Source organism: Rhinolophus sinicus, chromosome 1, assembly GCF_057876585.1.
Source record: "Rhinolophus sinicus isolate RSI-liver-muscle chromosome 1, RSI-T2T, whole genome shotgun sequence".
In the NCBI taxonomy this organism is placed as follows: Eukaryota; Metazoa; Chordata; class Mammalia; order Chiroptera; family Rhinolophidae; genus Rhinolophus; species Rhinolophus sinicus.
The window spans coordinates 132,790,021-132,816,941 of NC_142501.1; the positions used below are offsets into that span (position 1 = coordinate 132,790,021).

General features: G+C 40.1%; 1 protein-coding gene across 16 annotated transcripts in view; it reads right to left on the reverse strand.

Annotated features, from left to right (window-relative positions):
• PARD3 (par-3 family cell polarity regulator) overlaps window positions 1-26,921 on the reverse strand; it is a 613,392-nt gene that overhangs the window by 504,862 nt on the left and 81,609 nt on the right. For all 16 annotated transcript variants that reach the window (XM_074324700.2, XM_074324705.2, XM_074324703.2 and 13 more), the window contains exon 2: window positions 8,022-8,123. In XM_074324700.2, coding sequence (XP_074180801.2) covers window positions 8,022-8,123 — 102 coding nt within the window. The remainder of the gene's footprint in view (window positions 1-8,021; window positions 8,124-26,921) is intronic.

The following is a 26,921-nucleotide window of genomic DNA, read 5'->3' on the forward strand; positions in this document are numbered from 1 at the left end:
TGTGGGCAAACCAGTACCCATAACAGGTGTAAATGTTGGGAAACAATCCCTTTGAATTAATTAATTAGTCATTTGGTGCTCTACTTGGCATTTAATTTAAATATTTTCTTCTTTAGAGCCTATCTAAAGTAAATCCATTAAGGAAGAAATTAATCAAGTCATCTAGTTAATGAAGTCTATTTATACAAATTATTTCAATTCCAGGTTATCAAACTCTTAATCATTCCTTCCCTATGCCAATTCATACTAAAGTTAAAAAAAAAAAAAAAATGTTTCTATTCTAAGCTACCATTACAAATGCCTAATGCTTTCTTCATATTGGAATTAGGCAAAAGTAGAATTAAGGAGAAATGTTTAATTGGAAAGTAAAAATAGCCTCAGTTAATCAGACACTTCACTTTCAGAAATAACTATCAACACTTTTCAGTCTGTTCTTCAAATTTTTACCAACATACCTAATTATTTCTACTAAAATTAGACTGTATTTTATATGTTGTTTTAACCTGACTTTTAACAAATTTTTATCTGATTCATGAATTGATCTGCACTTCAGTTCCAAATATCCAATTGCCTAAAGTGACACCTCCACGGCACTCAAACTCTAACTAAAGTCGAGACTGAATCCTTCACCTACCACCTTGTCCCAAATCTGGCCACCTTGCAGCTCTTCCTGCCTTGCTGAATGGCCCCATCACCAATCTGATTTTACCTATTAAATCACTCTCTAATCAACCTACTCCCCACCATTATCCCCACCTAGCCCAACCTCCACTCTCACACCTCCTACTAGGAAACCTACTAACTGGCCTTCTTCTGTCCATTCTGCCTCCTGCCCATTCATTCTTCACACTGCAGCCAGGACACTGTTCCCATATGTAAATCTGATCACCTAAAACCCTTCAATTTTCACTTAGCTGTACTTCAAATTTCAGTTTGATAGTTTTTGTTTTTGTTTTCAGGCTAGTCTTGCAAAACCCTGAGCTTGGTCAGGATATACAGTTACATCTTTCATAGGACCATTGATTTTCTTATGCTAGTAAGTCCACATTCAATTTCTGTGATTGTTTAATTCTCTCACAATAGATCATAAGGCCCAAGAAAGCAGGAACCATATCTATCTTTATTTGATGTTGTGTAATAGCACAAAGCACGATGTCTAGCTCATAACTGGTGCTCAGTAAACAGGTTAAATTAATTAGAAATACTAAAAATGAGACAAAAGTCTTATTATCTTTCAAAGGAAATTATTATACGTACTGTCTTTTAAATTATTATTATTCAGTCACCCTGGTTTGAAAAAATTCGTTTCTTAACCTTTATGCAAATGAACAAAGGGCTCTTAGCTTTAGTTCAACACTGAGGCTTTAATTCATCTATTCCATTGAATCTCAATCTCAAATATTCATCAAAAGACAGTAGGGTATGTACTTACACATAAAGAACATATTCCTTTTTATTCAGACAATGTATTTTCACAAGTATTTCACTATAATGTACTTTTCTGCAAATAGAGAGGTTTCATATGGTGGGGTATGCTTTCAGAAAGCATTGCTTCTTTAAAATGTACATTTCCTCAAGACTGAAAGATGAAGATGTCTACATTAAAAGCCTGGTCTCCAAGGCTGCATTCATTTCACCTAAAGGGAAGCAAGGAATAAAAGATTCTATGACTAACCTACCTGATGAGTAAACACCAATAGGTTGGTGACCATGAAATATCCTAGGCAGACATCATTATTCATTAAAACTTATGGAAATTAAACCAGAATTTGCCCAAAGGAAAAAACTCAGTGTAAACTGTCCAGACTAAAACATTCTAAGAGGTTTCACAACTTAATGCACATGATTTCTGCAATCATTTTAAATTTGGAAAAAGTATATGATGCCATATCTCTGGGAGCACTGTTCTGCAACCCATTCTTTTTGGCATGTAAAACATTTAACTTAATTCCTCATGTTTAGTAAAATAATCTATGTGAAATGAGAATACCTTATGTATTTCAGTTATCACTGCTTTTCACTAACACATAATTTACTCCAAGCCTCAAGTGTGAACTACAGTCATCACACAGTATCAGAGATTTTCCTTCATTCAGTAGGTTTATTTGGGTATTTTGGGGGTGTTTTTTTTGGGGGGGGGGGTCTTACAGATTGACCGTTGTAAGGACTACAATACATAATCTTAACAAATTAGTATCCGTGACAATAATATATAAAATAGGGCCTGATGCATTCATTTTCCTATGGCTTTTTTCTGTCTTTCACAATATACTCTAGTTGGTTCACTTCTGTTGTTTATGGGTTTTGTTTTTTATGTTTCACTGAGATGTAATTAACATATAACTTAGTTGGTTTTAAAATCTTGTCTATTTCAAGGTTACAGGAAGTTGGGTATCTTTGAAAATTCTGTTACCAAAAGAGCACCTCTTTGTGAAACTTCAGTTCACAGTAGTAAGAATACCCTTACAAAAATAAAACAGCATCGTCTTCTGTATATAGACCAAGTCCTCAACAAGTAATTAGGTCCCCAAAAAAGGAGGGGGGATGAAAAGGAAGTTAGCCCACGAATTCCCCAACCACTTCTACCCTCCAGGATATGGACATTCTAAAAATAATTGACCCCCATGCTGCAATTTAGTGCTTTGGTCTTGATAACAAAGGAATTTAAATCTCAAAACTTTCTCTTATCGGGCACATACGTGGTCATGCACTAAATAAGGAGAAAAATAGAGCCTTTAAAGAAATTAACTTAGATTTGTACCAATTACAAGCTGTTAACTCGCACTGTAATTGTAGCAGCAATCCATTCCTTAACAAACTAGGGCTTGTTAATGTTTTATGAGCTCATTCCAATATCACCAAATAAATTCACCTAAATGATCCTTATTCCAGATACAAAAAACATGTATGTGGATTCTCATCCACAAATGTACAGACTGTGACTGTCTCCAGAACAGAAATAACACAGTGCTTCTCTCCACATGATCAATAATGAGGGCACAGATTCTTTAACACCTTTGTTAAAGTATATATGTACGCGTGTTTTCCACAAACAAGCAGGATACACTCACTCACACCATCACTTTGCTGGACATCGATTATTTTCTTTTTTTATGACTTGCTGCTAAAACAAGTAACATAATGATTTACGTACAGGTAATAATAACATCTAAAAAAGGAAAAATTGCCAGCTTTTCAAATTAAAGCGTGTTCCTTACCTTAAACTTCTGGCATTCATGTATTTCAAAAGCAAACTGTATTAGCACATATTTTAGAAATTGTAATATAAAACGTCTGACAGGGCAGTAATATTATTAACATTGGAGGCACAAAACTACAGCAGTTATTAGAAGCTATCAACAAGAGGAATGATGAAAAAATGTGATAAAATGCCTCTGTGCTAGCTTTAATCCAGCATGTGCAAACTGTTGCTTGCCCACGATTCCAATGCATTTTAAGAGTTTCTTTTTCTCAACATTCTTCTCAGGACACTGGCGAGATTGTCCCCCAGGCAATCCTCGGTTCTTTCCAACCAAAGCAGCCAAGAGTCTCCACAACACTCCTTCACGGTGCCTGTACCCCAGTCTACATGTACAAATCCTTCAAAAAGAGTTGAATTGCTATTCCATTCAACCCTTCCTTCACAAAGAGCAAGAAACATGGAAGATATTTCACAAGGTCATTGCAAAAACATAGTAAATATAACATCATTTTTGGTCAAAATAAAATTACATCCAACTACGACAAAGGAAATACTTGATACCTCATCTTTAATTGTCTTCGGCACCGAAGATATGAAAAAGAAGACAATGACACGTGTAAGAAAAGGACTTTCTTCTTGCTCATCATCCACACACAATGGCATTTCCCCAACTCTAAGTTCCTGCTCAGTTATGCCTGAATCTTTGTTTACACCCTTCCAGTCTCAGGTGACTGGCTACAGAGGGAAGTGAATAGTACGTACTTTTATTCTGTAATTTATTTGGAAATTTCTAAATGTACTGTAGTAGCCAGAGGGAAACACAGGAGTGACCCAGCCTACGGAGGAGAACTGAGGGAATGTTCACTGAAATTATAAGTAATAAATAATGAAGACCGAACTAGAAAGAAATTCAGACAAAATTCAGTTCAGCACTTCGGAAAGCTCGCAAGCACAAATGCATGACTGCTGTTCTAAATGGTGCTAGAGATAACTTGGAAACCATTTCAGTATTTCATAATTTGGCAAAGTGTGAACTGAGAAAACTGAGAATTAGGGACTAAGAATAAATAAAATACATGACAACACGTGCACTCTGATTCTCTCTTCTCTTACTAGAAAGCAACAATGTAGAGAGGGAACACACTAAGAAAGGGCACAGTTTTATGCCCAAAGTAAAACTAGAATATTTTATATTTTAGAAAATCAAGAACTACTCTAAGAACCCAAAACAACCCACACTCATACCATTTTGAACAAATTTGGGTAAATCCTGGTCATCAGAATTATATAGGCACTGAAAGAAAACTTTCTCAGTGATGTGCACTGAACTCCAGTAATTAAAGGATCATGAGCAAAATTATGATAAAGTACTTGAATTTTCTTTTGCTATCATGTGAATTACTGCCTCTGAATCCTACTTCTGCTCCACAAAAAAAAAACAAAAAAAAACAAAAACAAACAAAACAAAAAAAAAAACATTTTTTTGTAATTTTACAAAGTCACAGTGACTAAGTATAAAATTTGCACCTTTGAGAGAATTTGCCCCACTATAGAGACTGATGGCAGGGCCCTGGTTTCAAAGCACAGATGGCCTCAGTGCCACATGGAAGATTACAAAACACAGACCCTCAGGCCTGGCTCACGGAGATCCTACTACCCTGGGCTGGGTATCTGTACTTTAAACAAGTGTCCGGGGCGTTTTCATAAAACGGAACACTATTTTTAGGAATTTTATTGTTTAGGAGAACTGTAATTTTTTTAAAATTTAAAAAAAAGCCATTTTAAAAGCAACACGGATGTCAAATCTTTACTCTGAGGTGCTGCCAAAAACAGTAAAAAACATTGCAGGATGATTAGGTCAGAATCAAATTTCAGAGCCATGGAAAAGGGCCATACACCTGACTACACACAATCACTCAGTTTGAATAATGCAGCCAACGATACCTGTGAATTTGGATATTGTGATTCTGGATTATTCATTATTTTTTTACAGTTACAACATAAAATGGGCCCTTTAATCTAGAAAACTCATTCAAAAATTTCTAATTAATCATATATATATATATATATATATATATATATATATATATATATATATATATAATTTCTGGGCAATTAAAATCATGATTTAAAGCTATTTCAGTCCGTGGTGACTGTATTCTGGAGCGCTTTTCTACTTGGAAACTGAATTTAATCTACATGATATAAAACTGTCTAAAAACTTATTTCACATAATAATATTTAAAACATTTTTCTCAGGTTAAAGGATTTTTAACTTGTATAGGAAATATAATAAAAGGTTCTAGAAAACATAGATTCATCGTCAAATTTACACAAGAATACAAAGTCTAAAACACAATTTAATAAGTAACCTATGATTTTAATATGCAACTATTTTAGAAGATTGTACAGTTTGCCTTATCGTAGGTTTTTCTGTGTGATCTAACAACTGTGTTAAAGTAAATTGTATTATTTTTCATTGCTGAGTAACAAATTACCCCAAATATCTAAACAAGAACATCAACCACCTTAACCTAACTGATCTTTATAGAACCCCAAACCCAACAATTGCAGGATACACATTATTTTCAAGTACACATGGAACAGCCACCAAAATTGACGATTACTGGGCCGTAAGTCTCAATACATGTCACAAGATTTTTGTTTAATTATATTGCTGCATATCTGCATCTCAGTATTCTTCTTACTCACAACGTAACCTCAATTTAGACTGCAGCGCAGGGAAGAAGGCTGAGAAAGAGCGGCCTGTATTTCATACACCTCTCAGGCACTGGTGTGTGGTGCTGAACGGAAGGGGTCCATTTAGCTCAGTGTCCTCAGAGTGCTGGTTCCAGCCTCACCAATCTCACTCAGACAACCACCCAACACCCACAGCAGGATATTCCAAGCAATACAGCAGAGCTGAGCGTATCTCAGAGGAACCTTATGTAAAGATTTTGGTGCCTTCTAGATGCTAATGGACACAGAAATATATTTATAATCAACTCAAAGACAAAAAGCAAGCTACTATTCAATCCTTTTTATTTAAAATAAAAAGTATGTGTGTATCTATATCTAAAGAAAAAGAAGGGTCAGGATGCAAAGCCCACTCAAATGCTAACAGTTATAAGCTTTGGGCAGGAATGGGATTACAGGTGCTTATTTCCTTCTTTATATGTTTACTTTTTCTTATAAGAGGATATATTACTTTTACAGAACCCCCCCCCCCCCAGGGAGGGAGGGAGGCAGAAAGAAGGAAGGGAAGGAAGGAGTGGGGAGGGAGGGAGGGAGGGAAGGAGGGACTGAGGGGAGAGAGGGAAATATTGAAAGATCAATACAACATTAGTTCATCTCTTACTAATATTACGGCTGAGACAGGGCGTCTATTTAAATCCTTCATAAATCTCTCTAGTTGTCTTAAGCTTTGGAGCTGAACTGCACAATAAATTGACAACAATTTAAGTCTCTGGATGGCACTCTTCATGTGGATTGCAGGAAAAGGATTTGACAGTCACCTATTCCTGGCTCACTGAAAAACCCGAAACAGACAAATGGCACCAAGAGAAATAACAGCAAATGATAAATGGGCAGAAAAGTTCTGCATGTTTGACACAATATGCTCCTGGCCCACAGAAGCTACAAAGGACAAATCCCACCATGGCAGGTACTAGTGAATCAAACATCCCTGAGGGTACACAATATTTGGTACCTGAAGTTTGTCTTAACGTTTCAAGAAAACATAAGACACCCGCCCATTCTGAGGCAGGCACCGTGCTAATGCGGGAGGAAACAAGACAACAGCTGTGCTGCCCAGGCTCCTAGCCAAGGAAAGGACGCCTGGAGGAGGAGGCAAAGGGCCAGTAAGGGGAGCTCCACAGCACAGCCGAGTTACCATCTTCCAACCCCATGATGTAACCGCTCTGGTTTAACCTACCCTGTGCGATTACACAGCCTTGATGACACAACTGTGTATGGGGCTGTGGGCCCTTCCATCATTGCGTTGCAAGTCAACACAAAAGAGGGTGTGGCCAAAGCTGGCTCAAGTTTCATCACCTCAGTTACAATAAAGTATTTGCTGACTTCTATATGCAGAGCCAAATACCCTATCACAAATTCTTAAATTGTTGAGTCATTCCTCCCCCTCTTCCTCCTTCTTCTCTTCCTCCTTCCCTCAAAGAGTACAGACACAAAGGTGGGTACCGGCTAACGCTCCAGTCCTTGTGGGAGGCCACGTTCATGATGCCAAAATCACAGGCTACACAGAAGATGGCATTCCAGTAAAAGCACCCCCAGAGCAACATGGAGGAAAGGAAGGTGCCCTGAGAGCCCAGCACACAAGGGAGATCCCTGGGGTGCACGCTAGTTTGGCAGCCACGCAGTGCACCGCACAGGCCGACCGGTTGGATGGGCCAGTGTGGGGATCAGAACTCAGAGACCATCGAAACACAGTGATTTTCATGACAGACCTGAGTTGTCAGGGAAGATGTTACGTTTGGTTAAAATAAGGGAGAAAAACGGCACAAAAAAACCATTCAAAGATATTTCCATTTTAAAAGTTTCAATTTTAAAATCCCCAAACTTAGCACTGAATCCCAGGTATCAAGAAAAACATTATACCCTACAGTTCAGGGTAGAGAAGATTCACGATACTTGTTATAAAACAAACACACCAGAGTGAGTGGCCCAAATGTTCTTTAAAGCGTGTGCATGCATGCATGTGTGTGTCTAAAAACAGAAAGGAAAGTATTCCCACCTATCCACTCCCTCCCCAACCTTCACAAAATGCACTCGGAGCAGCTTCCCCTGGACTTGAACTCACTCTGTCTTTATCATCCGCTACATCACAGAGGGTGTCATCAAGGTCCAGTATTCCTCCATCTCCGTGTTCCAGTCGATGCACCTGTATCCAGTAGCTTGGATCCTGTACAAAAGAACAGAGACATCAAATACAGGCAGTGAGCATCACCAACAGGAAACGCAACCATTTTAACTGCAAGAACTCCCTGCCACGGAAAGGAATCGACCCCATCAACAGCACTGCAATTGATGGAAAATTCAGGTCGCTCCTTATCTCTGCTGTTGAGTGGTTTTTCCTTTTCCTTTATGATGGAGTCACTCATACACACTCTTTCCTTTGGCCCAGATGTTGCTACACTATTAGCATAGGAACTGCAGAAACCAGCAAAATGCACTGCCTCAGAAATATTGATTTCTCTAAAGTATGCTTGGCTCCTTACTGCCCACCTCTGAATCCAATCCACAGAAATATTCTAATAAGCAAGCAATGCACAGTGTATGTCTGAAAAACGAATGTCACAGCCTATCTGAATAAACGGAGCTTGCTCAAAGTACTCCCTACTAACAGGCACGAACACACTGACATGGGATAACGTGGACAAGCCTGGAAGTGAACAAAGCAAGCTCAGAACAATGTGTGTGGTTTCAGGTTATTTTTGTAACAGCAAAATTACATACACTTGTATACATGCATATAAAAATGTGCACACAAAAATACACACCAAAATTTGCAGTGGTTATCTCTGAAAAGTGGAATTAGAAGTAAAGGACTTCATTTTCAATTTCATACACTTCTACATGGGGTATCTATTATGTGTACATGTGTACATGCATATATACACACACACAATAACAAAACATGTTTTAAAATTATTTGAAGAGAAGAACATAGTTGTTTTTAAACTTCCATAATCGTTCTCATTTGTACACTCAAATGAAAATACACTACATTGCATGTTTTGGCACTAGCTAGCTGCTCAATTAGCTACAATACAGAATTACTAACAAAAAGTTCAAGTTAACAGTCCATTTTTCTTATCTAAACTGTGATATTAAGTATGGTTCTTTCTTAAAGAAACGTCTGGGAGGGAGGAGACGAAACAGTAATGATAGTTAAATAAAGATTCCTAGACCCTACCCCAGATCTACTGACTCAGACATACCAGAGGTGAGTTGAGGGGATCCATCCCCTTAAGAAGCCCTCCAGGAGAATCTCTAAAGCCTAAGACTTACTAAAATGGAATTCTCATAAAAAATGCATAATTACCAATCCTTGCCATTTTTATTCAGCACAGAAAGCAGCTCAGACTCTAATTCTCAAACTCATCAAACATTACCATAAAAACTACCAAGCAAATAACCTATCGTTACTCTGCACCCTCATCTATCTGGACTTCTTTAAAAGGAGATTCAACACTCAAATCATTCATTCACCCAAAATGCAGAGAGTAAATACACACACACGTGTGACACACCACATGCCACACTACACATCTCCCTCAGCGTCCCTTTCGATCACAGGGCCTCACTCCGCATGGTTCCCGGATGACAGTGTCACGCAGAGAGCCCACGGGAAGCCAGCTGCTGTGAGTCTGAGTGCTCCAGAATTTGTCATTTCTAAATTTGTTGAGCCATCAAAGAACGAAGTCCCAAGCAAACTATACTCCTACTCTTCCGTACCAAATGGTATTAACTCTCCAAGGGAAAGTGGGAATAATCAACACCCTGAGGGTCACCAAAGAAAAGGCATCCCCTAACTACCATTCCCCAGCCACTGAGACCAGATCCACCTGCCTCTCCCTGCCCTCCAGCAAGCTGTAGGATGGCCTAATCAACTTAAATATCAGCTTTCATTTCCAAAACACTTTCATGCACACAGAAGAAGACTGACCTCTAAAACGTGGCCTGGATTAAGCCCTGCACAAAGGTACGCCCTCCCCACCATGCCCAGTGCCTCCAGTGCCTGGAGCCCCACCTTATCCGCCAGGCTACTCCTTCCTATCCATTAAGTCTCCTCAATCATCCTCTTCTCCAAGAGCTATACCTGAGCGGAACACCCCAAAACAGGTTTAAAAGTCCATCTCCAGCTTCACTGTATGGAAAACAGTACTCAGATGTCAACTGCGAGCCATTAAGGGCTGTTAATATTTTATTTTTATACATGTTAAATTAATAGTACAAAACCTTCTGTTGACCCTTCTTTGCCATCTAATGTCTACACCAATTCTCTGATCCTGTTTACAGCAAAAATTTTTAAAGATTTGTTTTCTCAGAGTTTTCTCTTCCCATAACCCCAGGCCAATCCAGCTTCCTCCCCACCGCACTCCCCAAACTGTCCATCAAGGTCACCAATAGCCTCCATGTTGCTGAGTGTAATGGTCCGTGCACAAGACTCATCTTCCTTGATCTATCAGCAGAATTTAATATCACTCCCTCCTCCTTGAAATCCTCTATATACTTGGCTTATAATCCTTCAACTGTCTGATCAAGAATTATCTAATTCTGAGATTCGGTTGTTGAGGGGTCTTGATTCACTGGTCAGCTGTGCCAAGTAGCCATGACAACACCATGCCAAAGCAAATTATCAGGCTGACAGTTAATAAATGTCACTCCACAAAACATGCTGAATGGAAGGAAATGACTATTTGGAGAGAAGGAACCCAGAGGGGAAATCATTAGTAATCCCAAGAGAAGATACTAAACACACACACACACACACACACACACACACACAGCAACAACAAAAAGTCAGATTTGAGACAGCCACATAAAAATGATCTCCTCCCACAAGAGTACAAAATCCAGGAAGGATATTTTGAGAAATACACTCTTTGGAACAGCAGTCTCTCAGGAGATTTTAACTGGCAGCTTTCATTAACACTAATCTCTCTCAATAGATAGAGTACTTGCTGTATTTTCAAGGGAATAGTCAAGTACCCATCAGGGAAAATTGTTTTCTAAAAGTTAGAGCATCCATGTTGATTACACTTCGTGGTAGTTTACACTAGAAAGTTTGAAATAATAATACTAGAATCGTAGTTGCCCTGGCTACAGAAACTTAAAAATGTAATTGAACAAAAAGACGTCAAGCCACTTTTAAAAACAGCAAAAACACAAATTCTACAATCAGTATACTTGTCGTTGGGTTAAAAAAAAAAAAAACATGACACAATGCTCAATAAAAAAAGAATGTTTCTCATTTAGGATGTGCACATTTAAAATAATCAAAGATGTGAACACTAACAATAATTTGACATTATGATGAACAAAAGTCCATCACACACATGAGCAATAAACAAGGAAAGAAGTTCATCCATCAAGTGGCTGGAGAGAGATCTACCAAGAAGCAAATGTCCCAGTCAGGCAAAGTTCCCCAAAGATGGGTCAGAGCCCCGAGAAGAAATCTACAGACAAACCACCCAAGAATCACTGTTCCTCATTCAGATGAAGAACGGGTTGGGAAGGCAGTGGAGGGAACATTTCTAAGACCTGCTGAGAATGAAAGCATAGGTGATTTGATCAGATGCAAGTTTATTTGATCAGATGCAAGACCTGATGTCTACTCCATTGCAGGACACAGTAAGAGAAAATAGTACAGGAAAAGTCCGAATGAAAAACTGACTCCTCTCCCACCGTCAGGAAAGCTCTTATTCTCCATAAAGAGAATCATCACATTATACAGCAAGAGAATGAGCTTTTGTGAGTTGTGACCTGGGCAATACAAAAGCTCTGCATATTTTACGCCCACGCAAGTTTCAAGAAAAGTATCTGCAGTTAGAAACAGCGCCCTACTCTTGCATGACTGTGGCATACAGTAAAAGGTCAGATTTTTCAAGTGAGAAGATACGTGTAAATGCTAAGCCTAGAAAACTGAAAATCTTATGTTGGTTAAAAAAAAAAACTGAGTGTTTACTATGTACAAAGCACCGACTGGGCAAAGTAACAATCATTCCCTACTGTGAGAAATTAAAATTGATCAGATAAGACAAACAGTTAAAAAGAAGGAGACCACGTGTCTTCAGAAAAATAGACATAAAAACGCTTTGTGAGTTCAGACGTGGGGAAGACAAGATTTGAGACGAGGTTTTAGCAGAATCAGATCCTCACAGGTGAACGAACTGAGTAGACAGGTCAGAACATCAGAACACAGAAGACAAACAGAAGATTGGGGGGTGAGGGAGAGAGGGAAGCTTCCAGACAGCAATAAACAAGGCATCACAATGAAAGGATAAGGAATCAAAATGGGTTTGACCTTCTCAAGAGTAGCACTGAAACCTAGATGAAATGGAACACTGACTTCAAAATTCCTAGGAGAAATGGTCCAGCAGTTAGTACTGTACATCTTGCCCAACAACTATCAGAAACATGTGAGTAGAAGTAGAAAAAAGACAGTTTAAAAAATGCAATGTCTCCCCCCCAAAAAAATTACCCTCTCTGTGACTTCCTCAGGTTAGTGCTCTAACAAAACAAGAAAATAAACTATGAAGGAGGATGGGTGGCACATGAAAACGGGGGACCTAACAGAGAAGAAACTCCCCAGATGTCGCAGAGATGGATCCCAGGCTGTGGGATGTGCACCAGGTGGAAGGCGACCAGCCCAGATCGGAGCAGGCCAGATGCTCCACGTGAGGTGTCTTCAAGACGAAGCCAGGAGAGGATTTAATATAACTGAACATAATAAAATGCTACTTTAACAACTGCAAACCTGGGGTGGAATTAGTTATAAATTCATAGAAGACCAACCAAAGGAAAAAACGCTGTTCATTCCAGGGAAGACATAAAAGTTGTGAAATAAAGAAAAAGTAATCAAGGTATCTTCTGTCATACATGGCTCAGGTATGAGCAACTTTTAATAATGAAACTAATGTGAACGTCGAATATTTAATCAAAATTATAACTACGTTTGGGGGAAAGAAGTCTAAACAGTGTTTGGGGGGGCGAAGATGGGTGTGTGGGTGTGACAGACAGACAGACGGATCGAGAGATACAAGAAGCGGCTGTGAGAGGAGTGGGGGCAAAGCATACACGGGGCAGTAAAATAGGGTTAAATCTTCTGCATTAAGTCAAAAGATGACAGCAAACTAAATTTTAAAAACAAACAATATAAGCAATTTACACAGAAATGTGGAGGTAAATATCGAAAGCATCAGGCACGAGAGATGGGAAAGGTGACGTCTCAGAGAGCTGCTTTTTTCATCACAATCCTAGTTGTACCACCTGACTATGCACATAATAATACTAAAGAGAAAGACCAAAGAGAAACAGTTTGAAAATTCCTTAGAATCATGGGCATGGCACACAGCTTAAAGTTTAGCCTCTGTCCAGCCTCTCAGCCAAAGGATAATGACGTTGCCAAGACAAACAAAGTCACTGTTAATGACATAAATAGAAAACATTTCATTTTTAAAGTCAATAGACAAGCACAACCGATAGGAATTGAGCCTCATTCTAGATTCTTTGGTATCTCTCCAATTTACTTAAACCAAAACCAAAACATTTTAAAAATATACTCTGAAGTTCTCTTTTTTTAATGTATCATTGGTATTTCAAGATAGATGTGATAGATGCAATGTTGACTTTACATGCTTTAATCAGTTCCATTTCTGAAATGCCTAGTTTTTAATCAGCTTTATTACAGCAACACTGTTGAACATTAAATAGATTTTGGAGGTGGGGGGGGCTGCTTCTCAATAAAGGCATAATACACAGATAGTCAGAAATCACAGCTGATGTTCAACAATAAAATAATGGCCTCGATCACCATGAGAAAAGTTACTAACATTTAATAGTAAATGCACTCCTCTGCACCCCCTTTTCCACTCCAAACCACACCCAGCACCCAGACCAACACCTCAGCACAACAGAACACAGAGCACACCACAAACCTGCAACCTCCCTTGAAGAGACGATGGCTTTATTTAATATGCCAATCAAAGAAGAAAAAGGCAGCACGGCACCAAAGGTTAATTCCAACCTCAAAGAAATAACTTCCTGGCATTTTGGGTTATTTCAACTGGCACATCAGCTCCCATAGCCTGGTAATGTGGGCAATCAGCCCATTATTGAGCTCTAAGCCTTACATAACTTTCGCAACAACGTAGAGATTCCTTCCGTCACGGATGCACCACAATTCTTGCGCCACTGCACATACGCTGAGGAAACGGCCTCAGATCACAGAGCTGGCTCGAGACAGAGCCAAGGCCAGAATAAGATCTGGAGAACGCACCAATCACATGCGCAGTGCTTTACAGTTTTAATGATGCATTCGTGTGCACTATCTAATGTGGTGGGAGGATGTATAATCCCTATTTTCAGATGAGAAAACGGAGACTCAGAGAGTTGGAAGTTGCTGACAAGACGTCACGTTAATAAATGCTGTCAGCAAGAAATCCATCCTAGGTCTGCAGATTCATTTCCCGCCCTTTCTCAGACCCACACAGACGCTTTTCAAACAACAGCGCCAGAGCTGCTTGTCTTCTCGCTACAGCCTCGTCTCCCAATCTCTTTATATTTTGCATAATGGGGCGGTACATAAAATAGTTTTAATTTTAAAAAAAGGTTTTGACTGTTATATAAAAATCACGTTTGAAAAACTGCTCACCAAAGTACAATATTACATGTCCTAATGCCATCCACGATTTAACACAGTGGTTCTCAAAGTGCGATTCCTTTCCAGCATCACCATCACCAGACAACTAATGAGAAATTCTAAGGCTTGAGCTCCACCCCAGTCCTTCTGAATGAAAATCCTCAAGGAGGGCGCCCCCCCCCCCCCCCCCCCCGCAATCTGTGTTCAAACAGCCCTCCAGGCGATCCTGACCCACGTGACGCCCACGTCTGAGAACTCGGAGTCTGACTGGGAAGGGGGCGGGGCCTGGAATACTTTGCATTTCGTCTGCGTATTATTCCATATTATAGTTCCGCTCATAAATCCATGGGTTTAGTGCTTTCACTCGCACTTCTTAAAACAGATGTTGGTAACTGCATCGTAAAAATGGTTACCATGGACATACACGTGCGTATTTGTCTCCAGTGATAACCAGATAGATAAATTTTGGTGCTGACTGTCAGTCTGCTTCTCAGAACCGGTTCAACTCCAAGCTCTACGCAGAGGACTGTAAAACCCGCATCTCTAGACCAAAGCCCTCCCAACACCCCAGCCTCAAACATCCACCTCTCACTGCACGTCACCTTGGGAGCTGTCTGAATCCCCCCAAGAAACTAGTTTTAACAGCTTGCTGGGACATTTTAATGTAATGAGTAAAAGGGCATGCGAGAATAAATGATGACTGAGCGATGTTTTCATCAAGTCCTATTTTAATTCAAATTTATTAAACCTATCTTCCTTATCTTCCCCCTAAAAATAACTTCCTGACTTCATTCCTACTGGCAGCCCCATCCTCCTCTGTTTTAACCTAATCAAATCATAAACCTCATAAACCTAACTTTCTCCGCAGAAGACACAGGGGAAAGAGAACAAGTTAAATGATACCACAAGGAAGCAATCGGACAACTCCAGAACGTGACACTTTTAACACTACAACTGTACTGGTATCTTTTTTTAAAAAAAAAAAAAGGATTCATATCATCGGGTATCTAAGCGCAATGGGAAATCCTAGAGTGGATCCTGCATCTGCAGAAAAAAACTGTGAAAACGACAGCACTGGGACAACTGATGAAATCTGTTGTATTAGGTGACAGAACTGTATAATAATTGGGAAATTTCCTATCCAGTAATTATATAAAAGTATATTCTTGTATTTAGGGTTTAATAAACGGTGAAGTCTTTAGAGGTTGAAAAGTGTCACAATATCTGCAGTTTAATCTCAAATGTTCAGCACAGAAATTAGTATTAGTAGTCATAGTAGTAGTATTACTAATATATATACATACGCACAGTATTATTACTAATACACACACGAAGAAAGCAAATGTTAGCAAAATGTTAAAAATTCGTAAATCTAGATAAAGGGGTTCAATTTATTATTCTGTAACGTTTTACCAAGAGAAAATGTTCAAAGTATATCATTTAAAAACACCAACTAAGGCACTGTTGGCATACAGACTAAGAAGGCATAACCACATTCAAGGTGTAAGCCTTGACAGAATCTTTGTTGAGGTTAAAAAAAAAAAAAATCACTGTAAAACACATCTTGGAGACAGTTGGGGGAAATTTAATATGGATTTGATGTTAGATAATACTATTAATAGCAAAACATTCATTTTCCTAGGTACGATAATAGTTTTGTGGATATGTGGGAGAATATCCTGGTACATTAAAGTATTTAGATAAAGTGTCATGATGCCTGCTACTTTAAAGTAGCATATAGTGTGTGTGTGTGTGTGTGTGTGTGTGTGTGTGTGTGTGTATCATTCAGAGTGCAACCAATAAAATAAAAATCATCCAAACTACTTTAAGCAGAGGGAAATTAATATAGAGAATCGTTTACAAAATGTAAGAGTTGAGACTCAAACAAGGAAGGCAGTCGGGTGGGGGAAATCCGCAGACTAGCAGGAAGTTACCACCACCTCTTGTCTAAAGGAATAAAGGGAGGTGTCCCCAGAGCCCAGGGCTAGGGTGCTGTGGCAGAAGAGGGGCCTTCAGGAAAGAGACTCAGCGCCCCCGACAGAGACACAGCCTAAGCAGAGAGAGTAAAATCGATGCCAGGGCTTATCTTGTGATATAATCACCCACTTCCCACTCTACCTCCCACGGGCCAGATCCAACCAGAAGTCAACTGACACAACTGTACTTTGTATGACTCTCTCAACCACTGTTTGAGTTTTTCCTAACAAACTGGGAAAACAGATGACTTTTAAACAAATTTAATGACCCAGGGTTCATAAGAGTACAGGAAGCCAGCATTCTCACATGCTGCTCCTGAGTTCTAAACTGTCACACACATTTTGATGGGGGTGGGCGCTACAAGGAGATGGAATTTGATATCATCAAAATGCTTAAAATTGAACATACCCATTGACCCAGGAACGTAAAATGTGTGTACACACAGTCAAGATGTATATGTTAACTCAGATATTTTAACAAAATAGAGAGTAGAAAACCTACTACTAGATATCCAACAATAAGAATTAGGCTGAGTAGATTAAATCAGTGAAACACTATACAGCAATTAAAACGCTGTGCACAGGATGCTGTGAAGGAAGCATCATCTTCAGTCTGAAGACAGTGCTACCTATAGGTACAGACAAAAGACAAGAGCTGCCTACACAATGGGCAATCCTTGCCTATATGTTCTGACTTCCCATAACAAACACATATGTACGTTTTTTATATTTTTATCATCTTAAACAGCATAACTAGTGAAGACCTTTCTTCCTTTCCCTTTCCTTAATCTCTTGTTCTCAATAATGTGCCCTCTAACTCATTATTGCTTCTAGAGTCCTATCTTTTCAGTCCTGTCCTGCATCCTGCTGCCACATCTATGTTCACAAAATACCCACTGCATCACGTTACTGTCCTGTGACATGAGTAATTTTCAGTGACTGACTACATTCTAAAGGTCAAAACCCCACATCCTTGGCCAAGTACTCAACACTCTTCCCCAGCCTGCTTTTCCTGGCTCTCCACACCTCCCATCACAGGCCTTAGCGCTGGCTTACCATATCTGGTTTTCAACTGTTCTATTCACTGACAAACCCCAAGCACCCCGAGACAGAGTAGATGCTCAGTAAATATTGGCTCAGTGAATTGATTAATCCTTGGGGGTTTTTTTTGTTGTTGTTATTCATTTTATTCCACACATCTGGACATCTCCCATCCCTACAGCTCCAACTTCCCAAACTGTATGTACCTTTCCAAATCTAGATCAAAACCACAGCCTCTATGAAATGTACTCCAACCCCAAAGAATTTATCCAGACCACATATTTGTCACTTAATAGCCTATGTTGCTGCACATGTGTAGCTTTGTTTATCTCTAGATAAGTTCCCCAACGGCAGGGACCATCCATCTTCTGCTTTTTTTTTTTTTTTTAGCACAGAACAAAGAAGAAAGCACCATGTTGTATAAATACTGTGTTTTTATAATAAATAACCCTATTGGATAAATGGAAACAATTAAACAAGAGTTTCTCAGAGAATACAATCACAAACACAGGTTTGTGCTCTCCTAACTGCCCAAAGAAATGCCATGGACGTGCTGTGCCATGTCAGGATCAATGCCTCCCCCTCCACCCCCCCATCCACCTGTTATCCTCTGACTCCCAGGGCTGGCTCAAGAAACGCTGTGTGATTATTCTAGCTGACATTCCAGACAACATGTCAGATGTAGGGAAAGAAGACATCCAGGTATTTTCCCCCTGCAATGAAAAGGAACCCGAATCCCAGTAAAAGCACCTTCATCTTACCCCCAGAGGCTGAGTGCCCGGCATCACTGGCCTGGAATGCCCGGCAGAAATGAGTTTAGGCCTGGGTGAACCTGCCTATTACCCAGCAAAGAGAGGGCGAGACAAAAGCTCACCTTGGCCAACCAAGTTCTTTCCTCTCTATTCCTGGTAAGAACATGCAAGGGCACAGGGGTGTTGGTACCTGATGAGCCACTAGACAGTGAAGAGAAGGTTATACTAACGGAAGGGAAAATGTGAGGTAGTGCATATGCAATATACCCAAGCCCAAGTCCCTAAAAAACAATGTGGACCTATGGGATATTCAGCTCCAGGACTTAAATCTCTCCAAGTTTTGCCACGATCAACACTATGGAAGTAGGCAGCTGGCACTGTGCCCGCTTCCTGACCCATTCCATTCCTGCGCCCTTACTCTACAAAGGGGCCAGTGGTGGGGACATCCATTACTGGAAACTTTCTTGTGGGTCACTCACATTCACATGTGACTGTTTCCACAACAATCATTCAAGGTGAATGTGTTCAGCTCCATTTGTAGATGAGAGGACTAAAGAACAGGAACCCCTACCTTGTCTGAGACCATCACACACAAAGCTGAAGAGGAAAGGCAGTTTCAGCTCAGACATCACTCCAACTTCTAAATTCGTGCTATGCCCTTGGATGCATTGCCTAGTGCAGGAGGATCAAAACAGCTTTAAAGGCAGGGGTACAAATTGGAAGGAAAAAACTGATGGAGATTAAGTCCTTTTTATTCTTTTATTCCTTTTTTTTTTTTCCTTTGGCTTAGATTGGAGGAAAAAAATAACAAAAAATGTATCACCCACCAGCTAATACATTTGACTAACTTTAACATGAGGAAGTAATGATTTACATCATGTTACCTATCAAAGACATACAGATTTAAGAAGCATTTCATTTCAGTCATGCACTAGGCAGTGCTGGATTCAAAGCTGTAGAAAAAACAATGCATGAACATTAAAATAGGGCCTCAGGCACCTGAAGGTAGGGACCCATCCTGCGCCTTCAGGGGCATAGTGCACAATGCAGCTAAGACATTAACTACTTATTTTATTGTATGAGATCCTTTAAAGCTAACTAAAACAGTGAATGTTTTTCTAGTATCTACAAAAGAAGTAACCAACTTAAGAGATCCTTAAGCTTAGTCAATCAGCTTAACAAAAGTACAGCCTACCCTCTCATATTTACTTTTCAACTAGCAAACAAGAGAGGCTGACTCAGATCAAAAGGAATTTCTCTGACCTGGAAAGAAAACCTCACTAAAACATGATAAACTCTAAATAGCTTGGAATTTTCAAACAAACCAACACAAACTTGACCCTAAAGCTCTCCACTCCTCCCCTCATATTACCTAATCCCAAACCACCTCCCAATATTGCTTAAAGAAATTATGTCAAGCTACTTAAAAGTACACAGTTAATACCTTACCCCTGGCCATACTCAACATGACCATCAGAAGAAATATTCCTGAACTAATACAGAAGAGGAGACTGTAAGGAAACAGTGTGTTTTGCCAGAGGACTTGCACCTACCTCCGACTTCCACTTTGGAAGCCTGGGCAAACGATATTCCGGCTCTCCCCTGTTGCTCCTATTCCCAAATCCAGCAGATCCCCCACTGCGTGGGGTCCGGCGGAATATCCCACAGCACCACGACATCGCAATACGAGCGTGGGTGGCCCCACGCAGTGTACACTAGACTGCGGTGCTTAGAATAGGACTGAGACCACTGGAAGGATGCCGGAGACTGTCCCCAGTGTCTCCTCAGGACTGCTGATGCCAGGGGTGGGGCTCCCTTGTCCTCCCAGGATACTCCTACCACAGTCACACCAGGATCCATGATGGTATCTTCAAAAGATTTGTCAAAGACCAGATAAGGCACCTGAGTCTTATTACCACGGAACGTGCGTCAGCTGTTAGAAACGTGCGTCAGCTGTTAGGAACGATTTTCAGCAGGAAAGGGAACAATACAAACAAAGGGCACATATATGTACATTCGTATACACCGAAGTATGAGCCAGTCATCCGTAAGATCTGCTTATTGCACAAACTTGTTACCACCGCTTGTTTGTGCCCTCCTGGAAAGCCATCCCCATCTCTTCACTTGGGGAAATCTTATCCAAATCTCAATTTCTACAACATCTATCTCTTAGCAATATCAGTCTTCAATCCTACTTTATCTTCTGCCCCACATCTCTGCTGCACTTACAACAATGTCTTGAAGACGTGCAAGTTTATCATGTTATAACTTATCACCCTAATGGTAAGGCAGGTTAGTTAGTATGATTGCTAGAAGATAGGTAGGTCCCTGGTAAAACAAACAAAAGACAGCCATATCCTAAAACTTCAGGTTTTGAAATCACTCCTTTGCTCCAGGACATAATATAACAAGGCCTTGAGGTTAATCATAAAATTCTTTTTAGCCTGACAAATGGAGCAGACCTGATAGATAAGAGTGGGTTACTTTGCTAATTCCTTCAGGATGGGCAAGCAGAATAAACCTGGTAGACAAATTTCATTAGAAGGCGCCAGTTCCCTTCTTCAAACAGTTCCCTTCTCCAAACAGCTCCCCTTCCCCAAACAGGCAAAGGGAAGGTATCAAGGTATGAGCTTTTGCCTCAGTCATGGGGCACCCCCATTCGGGACTCCCTCCCACTCGGGAGCTGCAGCCTCTTCTCCTGCCTCTAATAAACTATCCTCTTTTTAAAACTTTTTGCCTCTCCCTGGTCCGTGTTTCCATTCTTCGGCTTCACGAGACAAGATCTCAGCACGCACTCAGATACTGCGGGCAGATCCAACATCACGCACATCAATGGGACTGTGGAGATTATTCTTTATTCAAATATTTACGGAGCATCTACTCTGTGGCAGTTCTCGGCAATAAATTGTTTCTACCCTCCTAGAATCTTCAGTCTAGCATATGACACAACAAGGACTCTTAAACATAACCCCACACCCCAAAGCATTCATTAATACACGTTACTAGTTATCTCAAACTAAAGACCAATCTGTACCCTTTCTTATTTGTTTCAAAATTTGTTGGCATTTAGATTTTTCCTAAAAGTCCCTAATGTGCCTCATGACTTTATCTGGGCCCATCTGGTTAATTTCAAATGCATTTGAAATGGGGAATATTTAAACAAGGATTGCAAGATACTTTATGAAATATATGTAAAGGAGATTACATATGCTAATGTCATGTAATTGCTTAATTCCTTAAATACATGGTTAGTTCTCCGTCCTTACAAAGTTTTCCCTTATGAAGTATTTGAAATTTAGGTAGCTGTACCTTCAGTTTATTCCATCTAAGAAATGATGCTACATAGCATCTCAAAAAAAAAAAAAAAAAAATTAAGCACTAAAAACATAGCAAGCACAAATACAGTAGTCTGTACTGCTACTATTCTGTAGCATGGTTAAAAGCAAAGTTTCTGATAAAAAAAATTAAAAAGAAAAAACTCATGGAAGCAAAGAAACAGATTAGCTCTATGAGAACTCAGGCAAAACATAATTATACAACTGGTAATTAAAGTGTGAAATGGACTACCTCAAACAACAATAAAACTTGTAACTATAAACTTATCGGACAGGGGTGGGGGTAACTAAACAGAAGCAAAGCTAGTTTGTGAAGCTTTAAAGATGCAGAGATAGAACAGATGCACCAAGAAAACCAGGACTTTAATGACAAAGGCATCTATCCTGTCATGTATCCTGTCTATCAGCAGCCACAACAAAGGGTAATGAAATTGCTAAGTGGGCTGACAGGGCACAAGTCACTTCCTCTTCGCAGGCACTGAGGCTTTGTGTGTAAAATGAAGGGATTAGATTATCTCTGAAGTTCATCCACTTTTCAGCCAGTCCCTGATGCTACATCAAGAAAGTTAAACACACTCCAGGCTGCTTCCCTTTTCTAAGTGGAAATAAGGTAACCATTCCCCCGACCACTATAATTTGATCTTGAAAACAACTCGTAATACAAAATTAAAACGGCCTCACCTTTCCTACAACAAGCTCTGTTAAATATATGTTTATAAACATGTATCCTCACAGTAGCAGAGTTCTAAGCTCTGTAAATACCACGGGCCTGGAACAGCTTTCCACACCAGAGAGTCTGGTGATGGTGTTAGAACCACAAGGCTGCTCCACCCACAGGAGAAAAGCACATGCAGGAGGCAGGGCCACAGCCCCCAGGCACCTTACTGAGAGTCCTGTCTGCAGGGCCAGCCACTGATATGGAAGACCATCCACTCGGAAGCTTGTAATGACTACAAACATCCCCTCACTGAGCGCACACTGCAGCTACTGGAGATAACGACAGGCTGGCACGTTCCACACAACCAGCCAACGAAGACCTTACCACTCAGACTGCAAGTCACTGTGTTTTGAAATAAAGAGAGTGCAGCCCAGTCTATGATGACACCTCTGTTCTCTCAGACTTTAAGATCAATTTTGGGAGGCTAGCCGTAGGTATGTGGAAAGTTCACCAACAATACCCAATTATCACAATTAAACTCTAACCAAGCGGTACAGAAATTATAAAAAGTCAAAAAACACGAAAGACAAAGAACACTTCATGAAGGAATTGTTTCATCTCCATCAGAGAAAATCTTAGCACAAGGTGAGGAGGCCAAACTATGCATGGCATGTTTGAACAACGGGGAGTAAAGCCTGGACACAGCACGTAGCGTCACACGTGTCTTTGACTGCATTCGCCTTCCTGCTGGTACCGTGAGCTAAGCTGGCTACACACCAGCTCCGTGCTAGGGCTAGGCTGACGCAGACGTTTTGGACCTGTGTGAAAACTGATGGTGCACAAGCCCTACCTTTCACGTCATCTCAAGTGTCACCTTTGTTCTAAACAACTATTAAAACAAGGTAATATGTCACCAACCGAAGCAGCAAATGTGAACCCACAATTTGATATTTGAAGAGGAAAAAGCATTTTAGAAGACCGCAAAACAAAGTATTTTTAATTCTAAAATTTTAAGGATTATGTGATTATCGTGAGTCTCCTCCCATTCCTCCTTTTGCTTAAAGGTAAAATCCCTTCTGTATGAAACTCTCATTCCTCAAATTTGTTTAACAGTTCCTTCAAACATTCCTTCAGAGTATTATAGCAGCTCTTCCTGCTTATCAAGACTAAAGAGCTCGTCAACAGGACTACACAAAGAAAACAAAATTCGTCTGACAGCTGAGGCCACGAATGTGTTCATATGAGTGCAAAACAACCCACCTCCTTAGTTAGATCTGCTCAATCAGGTGTTTCCATAGACCCCTCTTCCCTTCTCCTTCCTGCTAAGACATTTCAAGCCAACTTCAGATTTGGACAAAGAATTTAACTGCAAGTTCAAGACTTCCAACTTTCACAGCTGAATAATGAATACTACACATATGACTTAATTAGCATAAAATTAGTACATCCCTATGATGTGAAACAGAATTACAGAAACCATTCGTACTGAAAATCTATGATGCCACACAAAAGGCAGAGCCCATGTGGTTCAGGTGACTATGTGTTTTGATTCAAAGCCTCAGCTGCATTCCGGTACAGGCCTGCCCCACAGTCACGTGACATTCCTGCAAAAACTTGTTTCTATTTTGGATGGACCAACAAACAAGGGGATTGGCACCAACATTTCAGTTCGTGATACAAGGTGTGTTAGAAAACAATTTCTCCCTCAAGTAAATAAATACAGTGTGGATTACTGAGACTCATTTTTTTCTGGTGTTTTTTTTTACTTTTGAAAAAAAATTGCCTTGGAAATAATGTCATTTTGTACTGTGTTAAGAATTCTTCCCAACTAAAGTCGTAAAAATGTTCCAAATTTTTAGCAAGGTGAAATCTATCCCAATTTAAATAAAATAACTTATCTTTAAGAATTGTCATTCTCATTTAATGAGAAGTCACAATGTTATGAAGTAAAAGAAAACACTTTCAGACTAATTAGAGGGCATTTGATAAAACTTTGTGCTGCATCATTCCAAAATGGCAATATAAATACCTTGACAAGGGTGATTAATTTATTCTAAATCTACACCAAATATTCAAAGTACCCTGGAAAAAACTCACCTAAGGGAGTAGGATACTGAAGCAAAATTGAGTTGGTTTATACACAAACATCGAGCAACGTCACACTTTAGAAAGACCAATGGCAACCTAAAGAAAGCAATTCTAGAGCTGAGGAGATTGCGTTCTAAAAATAACAGAAGTCTAATTTTCAAATTGTTTTTTCCTGAATCTCCATGCTGTCTTTGAAAAGAATTAAACAATTATGGAAAGAACGGAGTGCAAAGTAAACCATGTGAAAAGAAGAACAATAATAGAAGCTAACACTGCAGGAATGCTTAAGAGGCACACGTGACCTGCTGGGACAATGCAGGAACCTGACCTTCTCCTTCACCCCCACCTCTGCAGAGGGGCACCCCCTCAAGCACACTGCTGGACTGAGGAGACTGTGAGGAGGGGAGCCCTCCCTGCAAGTGTCTGCAGTCCATAAGTCATGGCTTACGTAACGAGGGTCACTACACTCAGGGTCACCAGGGAGCAAGGCATCACTGCTCCGTATCTCAAAGCACAAACTGATACTGGTGGGCTGGCGTGTCCTGGAGTTGTCAAATTCCAAGCATTTACCAATTAGGGCAAAATTAAAGAAGAAAATGAGAGAGCCAGTAAGGAGGTTGATTCAGTATCTGATGGAAGATATAAATAAAGCATTAAGCATCATTGCTTATCTGAGTTATACAAAAACAATGTATATTTGGATTGTACCCGCGTTCAGTTAAGCATATCTTAAAATGCAAATACACAAACTCTATTTCTAGAAAACACTGGCTTTATTATTTCCTAAATAGCAATAAGTAAGATTTCACCCACCACCCTCCTGTCATTCACCCTTGTACTTTCTACGGAAATCACCTACACGGAAAACAAATTACAGTTCACCTATTCTAAGTTTCAACAATAAATAAACTGACTCGATGCTTTTGCATAGGGTCCCTGTAAACTACAGACAGAGCATCCTTGGAGGTATTATGACTAGTAAGGACTGAAAGACGAGCTAGCTGCTAAACCTCAAGTGGGAGCAGGTTAACTTAAAATTGATATTTAACATGGTACTCCCATGGTGATTCCATCTCCCTCTTCATGTCAGGACACATCAGGCCTCACACTTCCTGTGTACATTTGCTGCACGAGTCTTCTTGCCCAAGCTCTAAAAGCTGTCTAAGGTCTCAATTTGAAAAACTTTCAAATTCATATTGTTTGCCTCTGCATTTGGGATATCACAAAGTATTTTTAAAACCCACTTCCAGCACAGAGTCATCTTGACAAACCATGGCTAGCATGTTAATTCAATATTCCCTTTTGCCAAATATATAAAAGCTGTGATCAAACAATATGATGAATGTTTAAATTTTTTTTAAAAAATCGTTACAGTAAAAGACACATTGCCATTAATCTCCCTCAAAATATTCCCCCTCGCTTTGAACACACTTATCCCATTGTTCTTGCCACTTTCTGAAGCAGTTCTGGAAGTCCTCTTTCGTGAGTGTCTTTAGTTGTGCTGTCGTGGCTGCCTCGATGTCCTGAATCATTTTGACTTTGAAGAAGAGGCAGAAGTCACATGGTGCTAGATCTAGTAAATAAGATGGATGAGGACACACCATAATGTTTTTATTTGACAGAAATTGCCATATACCAGAAGCGATGTGTGACACAGAGCATTGTCATGATGGAGGATGATTTACGGCACACTTTAAAACACACCTTCTCTCAACCGTAGCTCACACCCAATTGACTGCACTGAACAAGCTGAAACCTATCACACACTGTTACCAAGGTTCAACGCACCGCTTCCCATATTGAGGATCCCTGCCTTTCTGTTGGATGGCACTCGGCAGCAGCATTCACCGTAGTTTTTGATCACACCTTGTACATCCACTTAAAGGGGTAGAGGATGCCCTCCATTCATAAGTATCTAATAATACCTTAGGAGGAAAAGTCATCAACGACAACTAAACACACACACACTCCAGCAAAGTCATTACGTCTGTTGTGACTATCTGGGTTCCCCCCCTTCCTTGAAGGAACATGGTGTCTTACTGACTCCCCGAATTTTAAACTCAGTGTCTGTCACAGATAACATGATAAATAAACTTCTTTCAGCTCAGATTACTGTATCATTCAAACAATCTTTTTAAAACCAAAATGTATTAGACAGTAATCAGATCATAATAATTAGTCTCAGCTTTACTATCTCAGAAAAATTTTTAAAACTTCCTACTTCCCATAGCCAGTTCCCTGCTTGGATGAAAGAACCCAACCACCTCATAAATTCTGCATGATCCTCATACAGCGTGTTTTAAAATATGCTCAAGTATCGACCACAGTGATGCAGCAGAGAGGGACTGGAGGACCCCAGGCTGGACGACTCTGCAGACCAGGAAGAGGGCCCGGCTTTTTCCTCAGGGGCCTTCTTACGCTGTGGGCCACACACCAGAGGGGTGCTGGGGTAGGGGCCAGGCTGTGGGGCTCCTTTGACTCTC